Source organism: Eulemur rufifrons, chromosome 9 (assembly GCF_041146395.1).
Source record: "Eulemur rufifrons isolate Redbay chromosome 9, OSU_ERuf_1, whole genome shotgun sequence".
In the NCBI taxonomy this organism is placed as follows: Eukaryota; Metazoa; Chordata; class Mammalia; order Primates; family Lemuridae; genus Eulemur; species Eulemur rufifrons.
The window spans coordinates 43707908-43723696 of NC_090991.1; the positions used below are offsets into that span (position 1 = coordinate 43707908).

Below are 15789 nucleotides of genomic sequence, written 5' to 3' on the forward strand. Positions count from 1 at the left end.
CGTTCTTCTGGTTCTGGAGGGCTCACCATCCTAACAAGCCCCTGAGGCTCCCCTGATTGAGAAATCGCTGAGGCAGCAGTGTCTTTTACAGTGTACATAAGAATCATTTGGGTGGCTGGGCATGGTGGCTCATGCCTGTAAACCTAGAACTCTCAGAGGCCAAGGCGGGAGGATCACTTGAGCTCAGGAATTCAAGACCAGCCTGAGCAAGAGTGAGACCCTATCTCTACTAAAAATAGAAAACTTAGCCAGGCATGGTAGCATGCACCTGTAGTCTCGGCTACTCGGGAGGCTGAGGCAGGAGGATCACTTGAGCCCAGGAGTTTGAGGATGCTGTGAACTAGGCTGACGCCATGGCACTCTAGCCTGGGCAACAGTGCAACAGAGTGAGACTCTGTCTCAAAAAAAAAAAAAAAAAAAAAAAGAGACACTTAGGGCCCTTGTTAAAATATCAAAGTCCCAGGCTTCAACCCCAGTAAGTCTGCAATGGGGCCTAGAAACCAGCATTTAACAAAAGCAGGCCTTTCTGAGCCCAGGTTTGTCTGTGTCAGCTCAAGGCAGTCAATATTTGCTTCCAAAGACTAAACCAAACTTGCACTAAATTCCTCAGGTTGCAGACCGAGTGCAGACAGAGGTGACTGGGCGGGCTGACACAAACACAATGTAACAGACTTTTCTCTTCTCTTGCTCTCCCTGTCCAAATGCCCAGCCATCCCGAGTTAGGGGCAGCCGACCAAATCTCTCTCTTCGCATGAGAACTCATGGAGGAACAGACGTTGGTCAAACCGACCAGTCACATTGTGCAAAATGTGTCCAGACCCTCTGATTTCCTTAATGTGGTCAAGAAAAAAAGGAAGTTCTCTGAGTGACTCACCACCGCCCGGCTCCCGCATCTGCTTCACCCTCCTCTCTGACTTCACTCGGGAGAATGCGGAGCCACTTGAACACACTGCTCTTCTGGGGCACATTTTCTTCTGTCACATGTGAGCCCTGCTTGTCATTCTGAGGCTTGAATCTTCAACAAACCAAAATGTCATGTGGAAAGTAAGCTTTCTCGTGTTCTTTTTCTCTCTTTCAGTTCAAAATGCTGTGCTGGACTGTGGGACGATGAAAACAGATGGTGAGTTTCATTTATGTCTCTCTTACTAAAACCGTGTTCGCTGAAGCGGCGAGATGGTCCATTTTATTTATTTTTTATTTTTTTGAGAGAGAGTCTCGCTTTGTTGCCCAGGCTAGAGTGCCGTGGCGTCAGCCTAGCTCACAACAACCTCAAACTCCTGGGCTCAAGTGATCCTCCTGCCTCAGCCTCCGGAGTAGCTGGGACTACAGCTACTCCCGGCTAATTTTTTATTTCTATTTTTAGTTGCTTGGCTTTTTTATTTCTATTTAGTAGAGACAGGGTCTCACTCTTGCTCAGGCTGGTCTCAAACTCCTGACCTCAAACAATCCTCCTGCTTTGGCCTCCCAGACTGCTAGGATTATAAGCATGAACCACTGCGCCCAGCCAAGACAGCCCACTTTAAACCTGAGCAGGCATTAATAAGTTTTTCTATGCTTCTAGATGAACAACCAAAGGGCAAAGTTTTTTCCATTACCTACTGTTTAAAATAAAATGATTTTAGGGAGGGGGCTGGAGCCTTTTGTCTGAGACTCAGTAACAAGATGTTAAGATTGTTTTCACAATGAAAAAAATTTTTGACTTTGTTGTTGTTTTGTTGTTATTGTGTTTTAACTAGAAAACCAACACATAGTTATTGTAAAATAATTCAAGCAACACTAGAAATATATATCAGGAGACAGCCTAACCTAACTGTTGGACCACCTGGGTCCTAAACCTGGCTCTGCTGCCTAGCAGCTGGCAGCTTAAACACGTGACATGACCACTTTTGAGCTTAGTTTCTTTCATGTGTGAAGTAGGATAATAAATGCAGCCACCTAGGGGGGTTGCCATGAGGCTTGAATGGAACGATCCTTGTCTTTGGCACAGTGCCTGGCATATAGTCAGCTGTCAACATAGGCTAGCCAGGGTTGTTGTTACAGTATAAAATGTGAAAGTTCTGTCACACCTTCCCCAAGCCCTCTCCCATCTCTACTTCAAGAAGCAACCCCTATCAACAGTCATTTTCTATTCAGTACACCTGGCTAATTTGTGTGTGTGTGTGTGTGTGTGTGTGTGTGGAGATGGGGTCTTGCTATATTGCCCAGGCTGATCTCAAACTCCTGGGCTTTTAAGTGATCCTATCCTCCTGCCTTGGTATTCTGAGAAACTGCAACTACAGGTGTGAGCCACTGTGCCCAAACCTATTCCGCTCTTTCTTATGGCTATGTAGTACTTCATGGTGTCTATATACGTGTATATATACATTTTATTTATCCACTCATTGGTTGATAGCCACTTAGGTTGATCCCGTATCTTTGCGATTGTGATTGTGCCACGTATAATGATTCTTAAAAGAAAAACATCTCCCGGCCGGGCGCGGTGGCTCACGCCTGTAATCCTAGCACTCTGGGAGGCCGAGGGGGGGTGGATCGCTCGAGGTCAGGAGTTCGAGACCAGCCTGAGCAAGAGCGAGACCTCGTCTCTACTAAAAATAGAAAGAAATTATCTGGCCAACTAAAAATATATATATATATATATATATAAAAAATAGCCAGGCATGGTGGCACATGCCTGTAGTCCCAGCTACTTGGGAGGCTGAGGCAGGAGGATCGCTTGAGCCCAGGAGTTTGAGGTTGCTGTGAGCTAGGCTGACACCACGGCACTCACTCTAGCCTGGGCAACAAAGTGAGACTCTGTCTCAAAAAAAAAAAAAAAAGAAAGAAAAGAAAAGAAAAGAAAAACATCTCCCTACTATAAGATAAAGAAACCAACTCATTTTTTTTCAAAACTGGCCAATAAAAGGAGAGAATCAAGCATTTATCCTGCCTTTCCTATGTAAACTGTACCTTAGTGTAATCAAATAGTTGACCAGGGTGAGTTTCACTTTATAGAATAACTTCAGATAATAAATGAAGAAAGCATAAAAGAATTAGTATTAATATATACCATTTTGCAGCCTCTAATGAAATAATTCTTCTAGGTGGTTATTGTAAAAGGCTACTAGCAAATAAAAAGAGAGATAATCAGACGTTATGTGCCTCCTAATGGAAGTGTACGCTACCTCCTATGATGCCTTCTTGTTAAATAAAAGCTAAACTGAATTTCATCTTTATCAGAAATGCAGGAGACAGAGGAATGTGGTAAAGGTTGCCATGGGGATGTGATCAATAAAATCCAGACCACGGCAAACACTACAGAACAAACAACTTGCTATCTCAACAAATAAATTATAAGGAGAAAAAAAGAGGTGGGAGAGTCTATAGATTAAAAAAAAAGAGAGAGAGAGAGAGAGAATGAAATATATCAACCAATTGCAGCAGACCATATCTGGATCCCAGTTCAAACTTAAAAATGTGAAAAAATATCAGACAACTGGGAAAATTTAAACACTAACTATTTGATGATTTTTTAAAAATATTGTCAATTTTTAGGCATAATAATGGTATCATGATATTTACAATAAAGAGTTCTTATCTTTTAGAGATAAACTATCAATGTACACCAGCCAAAGATTGCCAGGGACACTTGAACAAAGTTGGGTTTACTGATGACTTGTTGTGACGAGGGAAAACACATCGTCGGGAACTCTGGGATGTCTCAGTGGGTGTTAAAAAGGATTTTTTAGAGGATTTGGACTTGGGTTAAGTGATTCGGAGAAAGGTTCAAAGAAGCGAGTTTTGCTCCTGATTGGACTCTTTCCAGCTGTGGGCATAATTCTATGACTGCGTAACTTAGTAATTTTTATTTAAAAGGCAGGAAGACCAGAATAAGGGTGAAGCTGTGATTGGTAAAGAAGCTGCAGTCCCTCATATTAGCCAGTTCAGGGGGATGTTTGGCCATCTTTGTGGTTCGGACAACGTTCATGTCTTTATCTGTGTCCAGACATGATTTTGGGGTGGTCTTGTTTTTGTCTCAATCCGTCATGGTCTTAGGGGACCTTGTTTGGGGTTGGTGTTCTATGGAATCGGTTATGTTCAACAGCAGAACGCCCAGGCCTACCGTGATGGGTCAGTTCCCAGCCAGGACAGTTCCTGGCTGTCAGGGCTACTTTTCTCTTTTTCAGAACTAAAATTTATGAGTGAAACAATATGTGGTCTGGGATTTGCGTGAAAATAATAAAAGGGGCTGGGCACAGACAAAATGGGATTGAGCATGAGTTAGTAATTGTTGAAGCTGGATGACGGGTTCATGGGGGTTCATGATACTGTCTTCTCTGCTATGATACTTGAAATTTTCCAAAAATAAACAAAATTTAATAAATAATGGACAAAACCAGCCGTCAGACATAATGTTTGGTCATAGAGCCTGGAACGGTTTTAATATTTCTAAGTTAGCATAGCCAATCTTTCTTTTTTTTTCCTTAATTTTCTTTTTGGAGACAGAGTCTCACTCTGTTGCCCAGGCTAGAATGCCGTGGTGTCAGCCTAGCTCACAGCAACCTCAAACTCCTGGGCTCAAGTGATCCTCCTGTCTCAGCCTCCCGAGTAGCTGGGACTACAGGCACGAACCACAATACCCGGCTAATTTTTTCTATTTTTTTTTTTTTTTTTTCTGTAGAGACGGGGTCTCACTCTTGGTCAGGCTGATCTTGAACTCCTTGTCCCCACGTGATCCTCCCACCTCAGCCTCCCAGAGTGCAAGGATTATAGGCATGAGCCACTGCGCCCAGCCAGCATAGCCAGTCTTAACAGAGGCTACTTCAGGCTCTCACCGGCAAGAGAGGTAGCAAGCACAGAAGAGTCTACATGGTCAAGTCCACCCCTCAGTCATAGTGAGGAGCCGCTGCAGGCCCTGAGGCTCTTCACACGCTGGCCCGTCTGGCTGTGCAGGCAGGAAATGCCTCCCTTAGGATAGCTCACCCGGAACAGTGTCCCTACCACCTGGCCCCATAAGAATATGGCTAGACAGCCACTAAGTTATTATCAAGGGATTTTAACAAGGACCTTTTCTTGTGTCATTTTATTTTGCAGAATTCCCTTCTCCAAGGTTGTACTCAGAAACTAATGTGGTCATGAAGGGTCAAAATGTGTCTCTGTTTTGTTCCCATGAGAACAAATCACTGCAGATCACCTATTCGTTGTTTTGGCGCGACAAATACTTGAGAACCCAGAATGGAACAGAGGGACCCGTGATTTTTTACCTCGACATCTCAGAAGCCGCTGACTCGGGCCCCTACAAATGTAAAGCTGAAGTTTTACAATGCCCAAAATATAGTCGTGAGTTCAGCTTCACCATTGTTGGTAAGTGGAGGCCCTGCAGTTTGTGGAATTCTTTCCTCTTCTAGAAAGGGCTCTCCATGTTCCTTGTGAAAACTTACTCAAGAGCCTGGAGACTATGTCACTGAGATCTTTATTCCTAATAATTCCATTTCACTTTCAGATGATAGTCTTATAGCCTCAGGCAAAAGTCTGATAAGTCAGACTTTTGAAAATCTTTAGAAAAGATTGTTGAGATCTTTTCTAGAAGCTTTATTCCATGATTCCCATCGTGGGGGCAAAAATCACTTTTTTTTTTCCTGAAAATTCAAGTAAGAAGTCTTGGAATCAGTGCTGGGCCCTGTGGCGGGGGTCTCTGAAGCCCCAGGCCCTCCCCACCTCTTCCCCCTGCGTCAGGTCCCAGGCAGCCAGCATCCTTCCTGCCCGGTCACATCTTCTCACTCCTGTGTATGTCTCTCCCATCTTCCCACCCTAAGCATCTTACAGTTCAGCATGAATGGCCCCATCTGTGAAGGCGACCTTGATAATGGACTCCTAGGGGAGGAGGAAGGGCTTCCAGGTAATACGTATATGTTATACCTGGAGTCTTCTAAACTCAGGGACTCTGACTTCCCGATCAACCCTGAGTAATTCTCTAGGTCTGCGCTATTCAGTACGGTAGCCACTAGCCGCATGTGGATGTTTCAGTTTTAATTCAAATTAATTAAAATTAGATGAAATTAAAATTTTTAATTCCACAGTCTCATTAGTTACATTTCAAGTGCTCAATAGCCACAGGTGGCTGGTGGCTGCCATAATGGACAACATGGACATGGTCCATTTCCATCGTCACAGAAAGTTCTGTTGGATGACACTGCTGTAGGTCAATGATTCTTAGCTTTTTAGGTTATAACTGTCTTAATAATCTAATGATAGCGATGGATGCTTTCCTTGCAGAAATATGCGTAAGACTACAGATGCAAATTTTTTGCGTAAGGTTTTAGAGAATGCTATGGACTCCACTTTAGAACCAGTGATGTTTGGACATAAACTGAGTAGAAGTCATAATTGTAAAAGGGATATAAAGAAGAGGAAAGCCCCTGTGCACGTGGTTCTGTGATGTGGTGGGTAACGTGAGGGTGGTAACTCAGCTGAGAATACTCTCTGGAGGTCGGCCCCCCGCTGCCCTGGGCAGTCGATCCTCCAATGCACATGTCCTGCAATTTGTTAGCGTAATTACACTGTCCTGTAGAACTGCCTTCGATAAATTATAAAAATGTGTCATCTTCAGTCAAGTCAGAGCAGTAGGCTCTATTGAGTGCCTACTCTGTGCAAGCAATTGTGTTTCTGGGATTTTATCTTTTTTTTTTTTTTTGAGACAGAGTCTCACTCTGTTGCCCAGGCTAGAGTGCCATGGCGTCAGCCTAGCTCACAGCAACCTCAAACTCCGGGGCTCAAGCAATCTTTCTGCCTCAGCCTCCCGAGTAGCTGGGACTACAGGCGCATGCCACCACGCCCAGCTAAGTTTTCTATTTTTTGTAGAGATGGGGTCTTGCCCTTGCTCAGGGTTCAGGCTGGTCTCAAATTCCTGGGCTCAAGGGATCCTCCCACCTCAGCTTTCCAAAGTGCTGGGATTACAGGTATGAGCCACCATGCCTGGCCAAGAATAGTATTTTTAAATGTTTCTCTCTCGATTGATTGATTCATTACCTAGCAGATTAACTAGAGCTCAGTTTCAAACAGGTTATATGAGAGGTGACCATGAGGCATTCCAGTGGATCATGTAATAACAGGTAGTAAAAGTAGCACGAGGATGGAACCCAGTGCTGGGTGGAGGGGGGCAGTAAGGAGGAGGGAGGATGAGGAGGAGGGCACAGGAGGAGGCAGCACTTCTGCCTGGAGGATTTAGGAAAGGTGTTACGAGGAAGTTGGCAGCTGACTGAGTGTAAAGGACTCCTGGAAATTTCTAAAATCTAACTGGCTTATATTGGGCTGAAGAGTTGCAACTCCCTGCGACTCCTGCCCTCAGATCATTGCGACTCTGTGATTCCCTTTACCAGCCCTCGTGTGAATACAAACTTTCAGGGAAGACTACATTGTTCCAGCCACTTTAGATATTAATATTAATCCTTGGTCCCATTCGAATCATCCCATCTCAGAGAGGAGTCCATGCTGTTTGCTTCCTCATGAATGTTTCAACTCCTCCTTCCTGCACATTACAGGAGGTAGATTTCAGTTCCACAGGAAGGATGTCCTGTTGGTGCTATTCTCAAACTAAGTTGCCCTGTGAGGCCACCATCCCTAGGTGCCATTCTGTTGATACTATCACAGGGATTTCTGCTCAGGGGAGAGACAGAGCAAGGAGATTCTAAACTACTTTCTTTGATTTTACTTATACTTTGGTCCTATGTTTTATTGTTTCTGTATCAAATTGATATTGTTAAAAAAAAAAAAAAGGTATGGACTCTAGAGTCAGTCCTGACTCTGCCGTTTACTAGCTGTGTGACATTGGGCAAGTTTCTTAACCTCTCTGAAGCACAGTTGGTTTGTCTGTAGAATGGGCATGATACTATCTACCTGGCAGGACTTGATGGTCAACTGAGATAATGTGAGTAGCATGCCTGGCACATGATAGATACTCAGCAACTATTCTCCTTCTCCTTTCCTGCAAAACTGTTTCATTCATGAATTATATAATAAAACATATAGTTGCAGCCTGAGCAAGAGCAAGACCCCCATCTCTAATAAAAATAGAAAAAATTATCCGGGCGTGGTGGCACACACCTGTAGTCCCAGCTACTCGGGAGGCTGAGACAGGAAGATCCCTTGAGCCCAGGAGTTTGAGGTTGCTGTGAGCCAGGCTGATGCCACAGCACTCTACCCAGGGCAACAGAGTAAGACTCTTTGTCTCAAGAAAACAAAACAAACAAAAAACCATATAGCTGGGTTCTCCCACAAAATGGGGTCTGGCCTGAGAACCAGTCCCACGCATTTCCTGTTGGGAGTTTCGCTTGAATCTATTAAAGTAGGGTGACTTCCTGCTTTGTGGAGGATGTGAAAGATAACTATGCAGCTGAATTCTATAAATGAAAATACAGTCAGAATGATATTGTGGGATTTCTTTTAAAAAAGACAAAATTCCCAGACCCAGACACAAGGGTGTATAACCTGTAGTCCCGGCTACTCAGGAAGCTGAGGCAGGAAGAGCAGGAGTTCGAGTCCAGCAACATAGCATGCCTCGAGTCCTGGGCAACATAGCAAGACCATGTCTCTAAAAAAAAAAAAAATTATAAATAAATAAATTTTAAAAACCATTATAACCTTGTAAGGATTGAGAATAAAAGCACCTCTCAACTTCATTACATGGAACTGGATCATTGACAAAATTACATTCCTTACCCCCAGTAACAGACTGTGAATTCTATGAAAGGCAAGCTCGCACCCCAAGTCTTCAAAGCCAGAGAGAGACACCCCCCACTCTCCGGCTTTCTCAGCACTGGGCTCGTGGCATGCTACATGGAGTTAGTCACATGCCCCTTCGCCTTCCCACTGGCTCTCCGGCCTTGACCCCTCAGGAAAAGGGTCATTTGTCTTTGTGTCCACCGCCTGGAGCAGAGCAGGGGTTTCCTCTCCAGTTGGGGCCTGAGTGAGTGAACCCAATCTGCGTATCCCTCTCACACGCACTTTCATCCTTGCAGACCCGGTGGCTGCCCCAGTGCTGAGCGTTTCGGTCACTCAGACAGAAACAGAACGACACATAACACTACACTGCATCTCAGTCAATGGCTCGCTGCCCATCAGTTACACTTTCTTTGAAAAAGACCTCACCATATCACCAGCTATTTCCAAGGACAGAAGGGAGCCTGCCGAGTTTAATGTCACCAGGAAGAACAGTGGAGAAGAGGAAGAGTATAGGTGTGAAGCCAGAAACAGTTTGCCCAACCACACAAAGGACAGCCAGCCTGTCACCGTGACCTCAACAGGTAAGGGCTACCTGAGTTCTTTCAACAGGGTCTAGACTTGCTTCCAGAAACTGCTGCTGCTCCTCGGCCCGCCCATTTCCCACTTTGGCCACCTGTTTCCAATTCCAGGGTCCCTCTGGCAGGGTCCACATAACTCTAATGGGGTTGCTTTCTGCCATAGAGGAACCATAGAAAAACCTAGAAGCTGGATCAGGAAAGGGGCGTGTGGTGAGACTTTCTGCCCTGCCCCTGATTCCTGCCCTGCCCTTCCATTACCTGGGTTCTAAGCAGCTGTACCTGAATTTGCATCTCTCTTGGAGAAATGCAAGTCTTTTGGTTTTCTTGGCTTTCTCATAATTTTTTTATTGACTTCTAACACCTATGCCCTCTGCCTGGCTGTTTATTGCCCCACTGCTAAGGGTTTGGTGATCATTAGCTCAGGGCAAGAGGGGCCCCTGACCCACCCCGGGGTTGGAAGGGCCCTGCTCTGGTGCCTCTGGGCTATGCACCTTCCCGTAGGCTGAGGGGGCCATGGGGATGTGCCCACTTGGACCCTATACCCCACTTTTCTGTCCCACACTCTGGGGACCTGGACCCAAATTCCCTGCCCAATCAGATCAGAACCCACTTCCAGGGCGTGCACGAGTCTCTTCCCCAGCTGGTTTTTTCACGGGTGGCCCACAGGAAGGGTGTGAGCTTCCCTGGACCGGAGCCAAGGGAGCCGTTGGGGGTGCTGTAAGGACAGTGTTTGGACGTGCAGGCTGGGGGCCCATGTGCACGCAAGACCCCTTAGGTGCTGGTGGGAAGGGGGCGGGCCAGGACTTCAGTGGACTGTCCCCATGTTGCCATGTTCTGGTGCAGAACTCTGGAGAATCTGAGAGTTCTAGATTCAAACCTGACCTTCCAAGTCCTTATGAAGGTATATTTGTCAAGGTAGGAGAAGGACAGAAGAAAAACTAGGTTAGCAAAGGCAGAAGGCCTGCTTGGACATTGAACACTTCACCCAGCCACATCCCTGGAAGAACAGAGCCCCTACTCTGGTGTTCGGTGAGCTCTAAACAAGTGAGGCAGCCAAGCATTTGGCTATGAATCTCAGCCCTTCCATTTACTCGCTGTGTGTTCTTAGGGAAGTCACTTAACCTCTCTGAGTCTTACTCTCCTCGTCTATAAAAAGGGAGTACCAATGAGATAAATAAGGCAACACATGCAAAGTGCCCAGCACAGTATCTGGCATGTAGCTAATAATAAATGGTGGCTGTTTGGGTGACACAGTCATGCCAGCATGGCTAAGGGCTCTGCTCAATAGACGCTCCGGCCTTCCTGATGCTTATGACCCTAGCAACGTTGCCAGTCATCACCTGTTAAGTGCTGTGCTGCTTTTCTCTTCCTTATATGACCCAGTGGAAGACGTGCTTGGTCATGACTATGACAACTTTATTGACTAACGAGTCAAGTCCCATGAGCCTACGTCTATAGCAGTTTGGGAATCTGGATGCATAGTATGTTGGTTACCTTGGGAGACAGTTGTGATTGTCCTTTCTAGGACATCGACCAGCTCAATGTCATTGGGAAAGGAAGCGCTGTGGTCACCGGTGAATGCTGTCTTCTTCCAGGTGGAGGCGGCTGTCCTTTCTGCCTGCCGCTGCTGCTTCCGGGGCTATTACTGATGCTAATAGTGATAGTCCTAATTCTGGCTTTTTGGATACTGCCAAAATACAAAGCAAGTAAGTTCTCTGGGCTCTTTGCCATTGCTTTCCCATAGGTTTTGGATACAGAGAGCAGGGCAGGGGGTGAGGAGGAAGGGAAAAGGTGGATCAGAAATGGAATGGGGAAAATAGGAGGAAAAGATATGAAAGGGAAAGATGAACAAAATAGACTTTCTAAGTGGTTCACACACAGTTGTAGTTCTCATTTCTCCGGTGAAAGCCTTTTCCGAATTAGACTGCGGCAGAGCCAGCGTCACGGGCACACATGCTGGGCAGTCGCACAGTGTCCCGTGCCAAGAAGAGCTCCACGTTGGGTTTAATGCTCTGCTGTCACCATCTAAAAATTACGAATAATTTTTTTTGGACTCTTCAAATTATTTTTTGATGGTGCTAAAATATACATAACAGAAAATTTACCCTTTTAAACATGGTTAAGTACACAGTTCAGTGGCATTAAGTACATTCACACTGTCACGCAACCATCAACACCATCATAGCCAGAACTTTTTTCATCTTTCCAAACTGAAACTCTGTCCCCATAAATGCTACCTCCCCATTCCCTCTCCCTCCAGCCTCTGGCAACTACCGTTTTACTTTCTGTCTCTATGAATTTAACTCCTCTAAGTACCTCATGTAAGTGGAATCATATAGTATTTGTCCTTTGGTGACTGGCTTATTTCATTTAATGTCCTCAAGGTTCATCTATATTGTAGCATGTATCAGAATTTCCTTTCTGGCAGGGCGAAGTGGCTCACGCCTGTGATCCTAGCACTCTGGGAGGCCAAGGCAGGAGGATCGCTTGAGCTCAGGAGTTCAAAACCAGCCCGAGCAAGAGTGAGACCATGTCTCTACTAAAAATAGAAAAAATTAACCAGGCGTGGTGGCATTCACCTGTAGTTCCAGTTACTTGGGAGCCTGAGGCAGGAGGATCGCTTGAGCCCAGGAGTTTGAGGTTGCTGTGAGCTAGGCTGACGCCACGTCACTCTAGCGCAGGGGACAGCGAGATTCCATCTCAAAAAAAAAAAAAAAAAAAAAAAAAAGAATTTTCTTCCTTTTTAAGGCTGAAGAAGATCCCATTGTGTGGAGAGACCACACTTTGTTTATCCATTCATCCCTCCCCGACACTGTGTTTGCTTCCACTTTTGGGCTGTTGTATAGGCTATAAATGTGGGTGTACAAATATTAATATATTTTAATGAGAGGCCCTTTTCTCTTCCTTGTATGACCCCTTGTGGAAGACGTACTTGGTCATGGCTTTAAGAACTTGTGTTCTGAAACGAGTTTAAGACTTGTGAACAAGTGCTCCTCTTGCACTGGGCCCTGCACATTGCCTAGCTGGTCCCAACTGCGGGCTCCTCCAGGGCAAGAGCTCTGCCTTGCGTTATTCAGCGTCCTCTCTGGATCTGCTACTTAGAGGAAGCTCATCGCATGAAGGCAAACAAGAGCATCGTTCCTTTCTCCCCCACCTTAAGTGCCACATCCGACAAAAAACTCAACGTCCTTAGAAGCCTCTGTTATCGCTTTTCACTCTTCATGTCTCATGCCCACCTCTCGTTAAGATTTCCAAGTGGCCTGTTCATGTGGCACACAAGTGTGGAGGAACATGAAGGTTTGCACAAAAGACAGTTTGTGTCTCAGCATTGGCACCCAGCGGTGAGCCGAGGGGTGGTGGGCAGGCTCCTTGGCTTCTCTGAGCCTCAGCGGTCTGACCTGTGGAACGGGGTCATGGAGATGCTGTTAGAACTGGCAAGAGAACTAAATGACAAATATTCGGCCCCTGTGCTTCCCTCCGTGTCTAGAGAGTCATAACTCAGAGACGTCATGGACTCAGTTGACACAACACTTGAACATAGATGTCACAACTTATACATCTCTTACATAGGAAAAACATCTCTCCCCTTCCTACAAAGAGCCCAGGTCTTGCAAAAGTGGCATCGATATTCTTGATTACTGGCCAGAGCTAAAATAGAATCCAATTGGGTTATTTACTATGACTTGAAGGTATTCCAAAGCTTCTTACAGACTGTTCTCTTCAGTGAAGGAAAGAAAATGTGGCCATTTCCGGCATAATCTGACAGGCAAAGCATGTTCCCCACGAGGCTGGGAAACAAGCTGGGACAGCCCCTGGCCCGGAGAAGCAGGTGCCAAAGGTGCCTTATTGGGTCCACGGTTTTCCTTCGTTAGACAACAGCTGGGGCCATGGGAGCAAGTCACACTTTCTTTCAGAGCTTTGGGGGAATTCTGCTCCTTGGCAGAAGAGCTGAACATAATGTCACTGAATTGGTTTAGTTTAATGATTCTGTACCAATTTATGTAGGAAAAGCTATGAGAGATAACGTGCCCAAGGACCGTGGAGAAGTTGGAATGTACGCAAACATCAGTAACAATCAAGCAGGTAAGAGAACTTCGTTGGGTATTTTGGTTAGTTTGAGGTTTTTGTCTTCTTTATTTTTGTAAGGTGGTGCAGACACATGAACAGAGGAGGGGGGTTTAGTGTCTCCCTCCCACTGCTGGGGCCTTTCCAGGGTAACCCAGTTTTTTAAATCCTTCCCCAGATATTCTGTGCGTCTGCTAAACAAATGGTCACAGTGGTAGCATCTCATAGGTGTGCCATTCTGCACCTTGATTTTTTCACTTAATGACATATCTTGGTGATTTTTAAACATCACTTTGGAATGATCCCCACTGTGATCCAAAGTCTTTCAAGATTATCTCTCAAAGAGGGCGTCGCACGCTGCTTTACGGTAAACGAGACCCAGGGCCTTGGCTGACAATGGGAACAGTCCCAGCCAACCCCGAGTGCCAGCCACGTCCCAGGCGTGGTGCTAAGCCGTTTACCTGCCCTAACACAACACCACTGACGCCCGGTTTATGTCATTCCCATCTCACAGATGCGGCATCTGTGCCAGACGTGGAATCCAGGCAGTGTGTTTCCACAGCGCGAGACGGTGAGACTCCCCGCGGGGTCCGCAGGCTCGGTGGCACTGCCCTCGTGCGGTCAGAGGTTCAGGTCATTGGCCCAATAACTCCTGTTCCCTTTCTCTTGCCCAGGAGCCGGAGACTCCCAGGAGATACATTATGCCACCCCCGCGTTCCGGGAGGTGGCACCAATAGAGCAAGGTGAGCCACAGCCTGGGTGGATGGATGCTGTTGACATGAGACAAACGGTCCCTGTGACGTCACCGTGCTCGGGGGCTTTAGGAACCCAGGAATGGGTGGATGGGGGTAATAGCCACACCCCAGGAAACTGACAGTCACCAGTTCCACAGCTCCTGAGAAGTCCCACCAGGAATGGAGGGGCAGGGAAGGGGGAAGGATGTTGTGGGTGGATGTCGTAAAAAGATCCAGAGAGGAGGATACAGGGTCACCCACCACTCAAACATTTTCTTTTTCTTTCTTTCTTTTTTTTTTTTTTTTTTGAGACAGGGTCTCTGTTGCCCAGGCTGGAGTGCACTGGTCTTATCGTAGCTCACTGCAGCCTCGAACTCTTGGGCTCAAGCAATCCTCTTGCCTCAGTCTCCCAAGCAGCTGGGACTACAGGCATGAGCCACCATGCCTGGCTAATCTTTCTATTTTTTGTAGAGATGGGGTCTCGCTATGTTTCCCAGGCTGGTCTCAAACTCCTGGCCTCCAGTGATCCTCCTGCCTCAGCCTCCCAAAGTGTTGGGATGACAGGCTTGAGCCACTGTGTCCAGCTGGAACATTTCCAAGAATAAATGATTTAATATAGTCCAGGGAAACCCAATAAATACTTGGTTCTGTCAGGGCACCCAGCTACTAGAAATAGGATTTTTAAAAAAGCCTCTCTGGACACATATCTTAAGTTTACTGAATTATTTTCCCTTTTATATTTCAGAAGCGTGTAATGATTGTAAAACTGGATATGTCTATTCTGAACTTGCCTTCTGAAATGCGAAGAAATAAACTACATCTCTGGGTAAGATACTTTTTATGAAGCTGATTTTCATGAAGAAAAAAAAAAAAACAAACCTTTCTGACACTTAAAAATAATGTCTAACCTGGTTACCTAAAGTGAATTCCTATTTTTCATGTTCAGACACTTTTTTCCTTTGGCCCATGTGGGTACATTCAATGCTGTCAGCAGACAGCAGTTTGAGCAGGTGGCCCCATCTGTAATGGCTTTGGGTTGCTTTTGCTATTTTTAGGTGTGGACCATCCTCCCCATTCCCTCATCATTTTTTTTTTTTTTTTCTTTTTTGAGACAGAGTCTCGCTCTGTTGCCCGGGCTAGAGTGAGGGCCATGGCGTCAGCCTAGCTCACAGCAACCTCAAACTCCTGGGCTTAAGCAATCCTTCTGCCTCAGCCTCCCAAGTAGCTGGGACTACAGGCACACGCCAGCCATGCCCGGCTAAGTTTTTCTATATATTTTTTAGTTGACCAGATAATTTCTTTCTATTTTTAGTAGAGACGGGGTCTCGCTCTTGTTCAGGCTGGTCTGGAACTCCTGACCTCGAGCAATCCACCCGCCTTGGCAAGAGTGCTAGGATTACAGGCGTAATTGTTAGACCACTGGGCTCTTCATCAGCACATCCTGGAGGTATTACAATGAGCATCCTTCAGGTTTCCTTGTCCCCGGGCCCAACATGGGTTCAAAAGCAAAAGCACAAAGCAAAATCCATGTCTACATTCTAAAACAAAAATAGATGACCTTGGAAATGTGCCTGAAGATGACAGCGCCTGCAGTCACCAAAGAGGAAAGCGAGATGACTCGAGCACACCTTTTGCATCCACTGCTGTTTCCCTTTGCTCTCGGACTTGGCAAGGCTGCCAACATGTAGATACTGATTTTGAGGGTCCTTCTCAGT

The 15789-nt window shown here is 45.9% G+C and overlaps 1 protein-coding gene across 3 annotated transcripts; it reads left to right on the top strand.

The window, feature by feature from the left end:
• Positions 1–913: 913 nt before the first annotated feature.
• MILR1 (mast cell immunoglobulin like receptor 1) lies at positions 914–14893 on the top strand. 3 transcript variants are annotated; one of them, XM_069481619.1, is made up of 9 exons: positions 914–983; positions 1079–1120; positions 5071–5340; positions 8994–9278; positions 10871–10981; positions 13281–13358; positions 13855–13911; positions 14015–14083; positions 14820–14893. In XM_069481619.1, exons 1-9 carry the CDS (start codon positions 929–931, stop codon positions 14870–14872), a joined length of 1020 nt encoding a protein of 339 aa, XP_069337720.1. In that variant the 5' UTR covers positions 914–928; the 3' UTR covers positions 14873–14893. The 3 variants fall into 3 exon arrangements, with proteins under 3 accessions (XP_069337720.1, XP_069337719.1, XP_069337718.1); XM_069481618.1 differs by lacking the exon at positions 8994–9278 and having other exon boundaries at positions 929–983; XM_069481617.1 differs by lacking the exon at positions 5071–5340 and having other exon boundaries at positions 929–983.
• Positions 14894–15789: the final 896 nt, after the last annotated feature.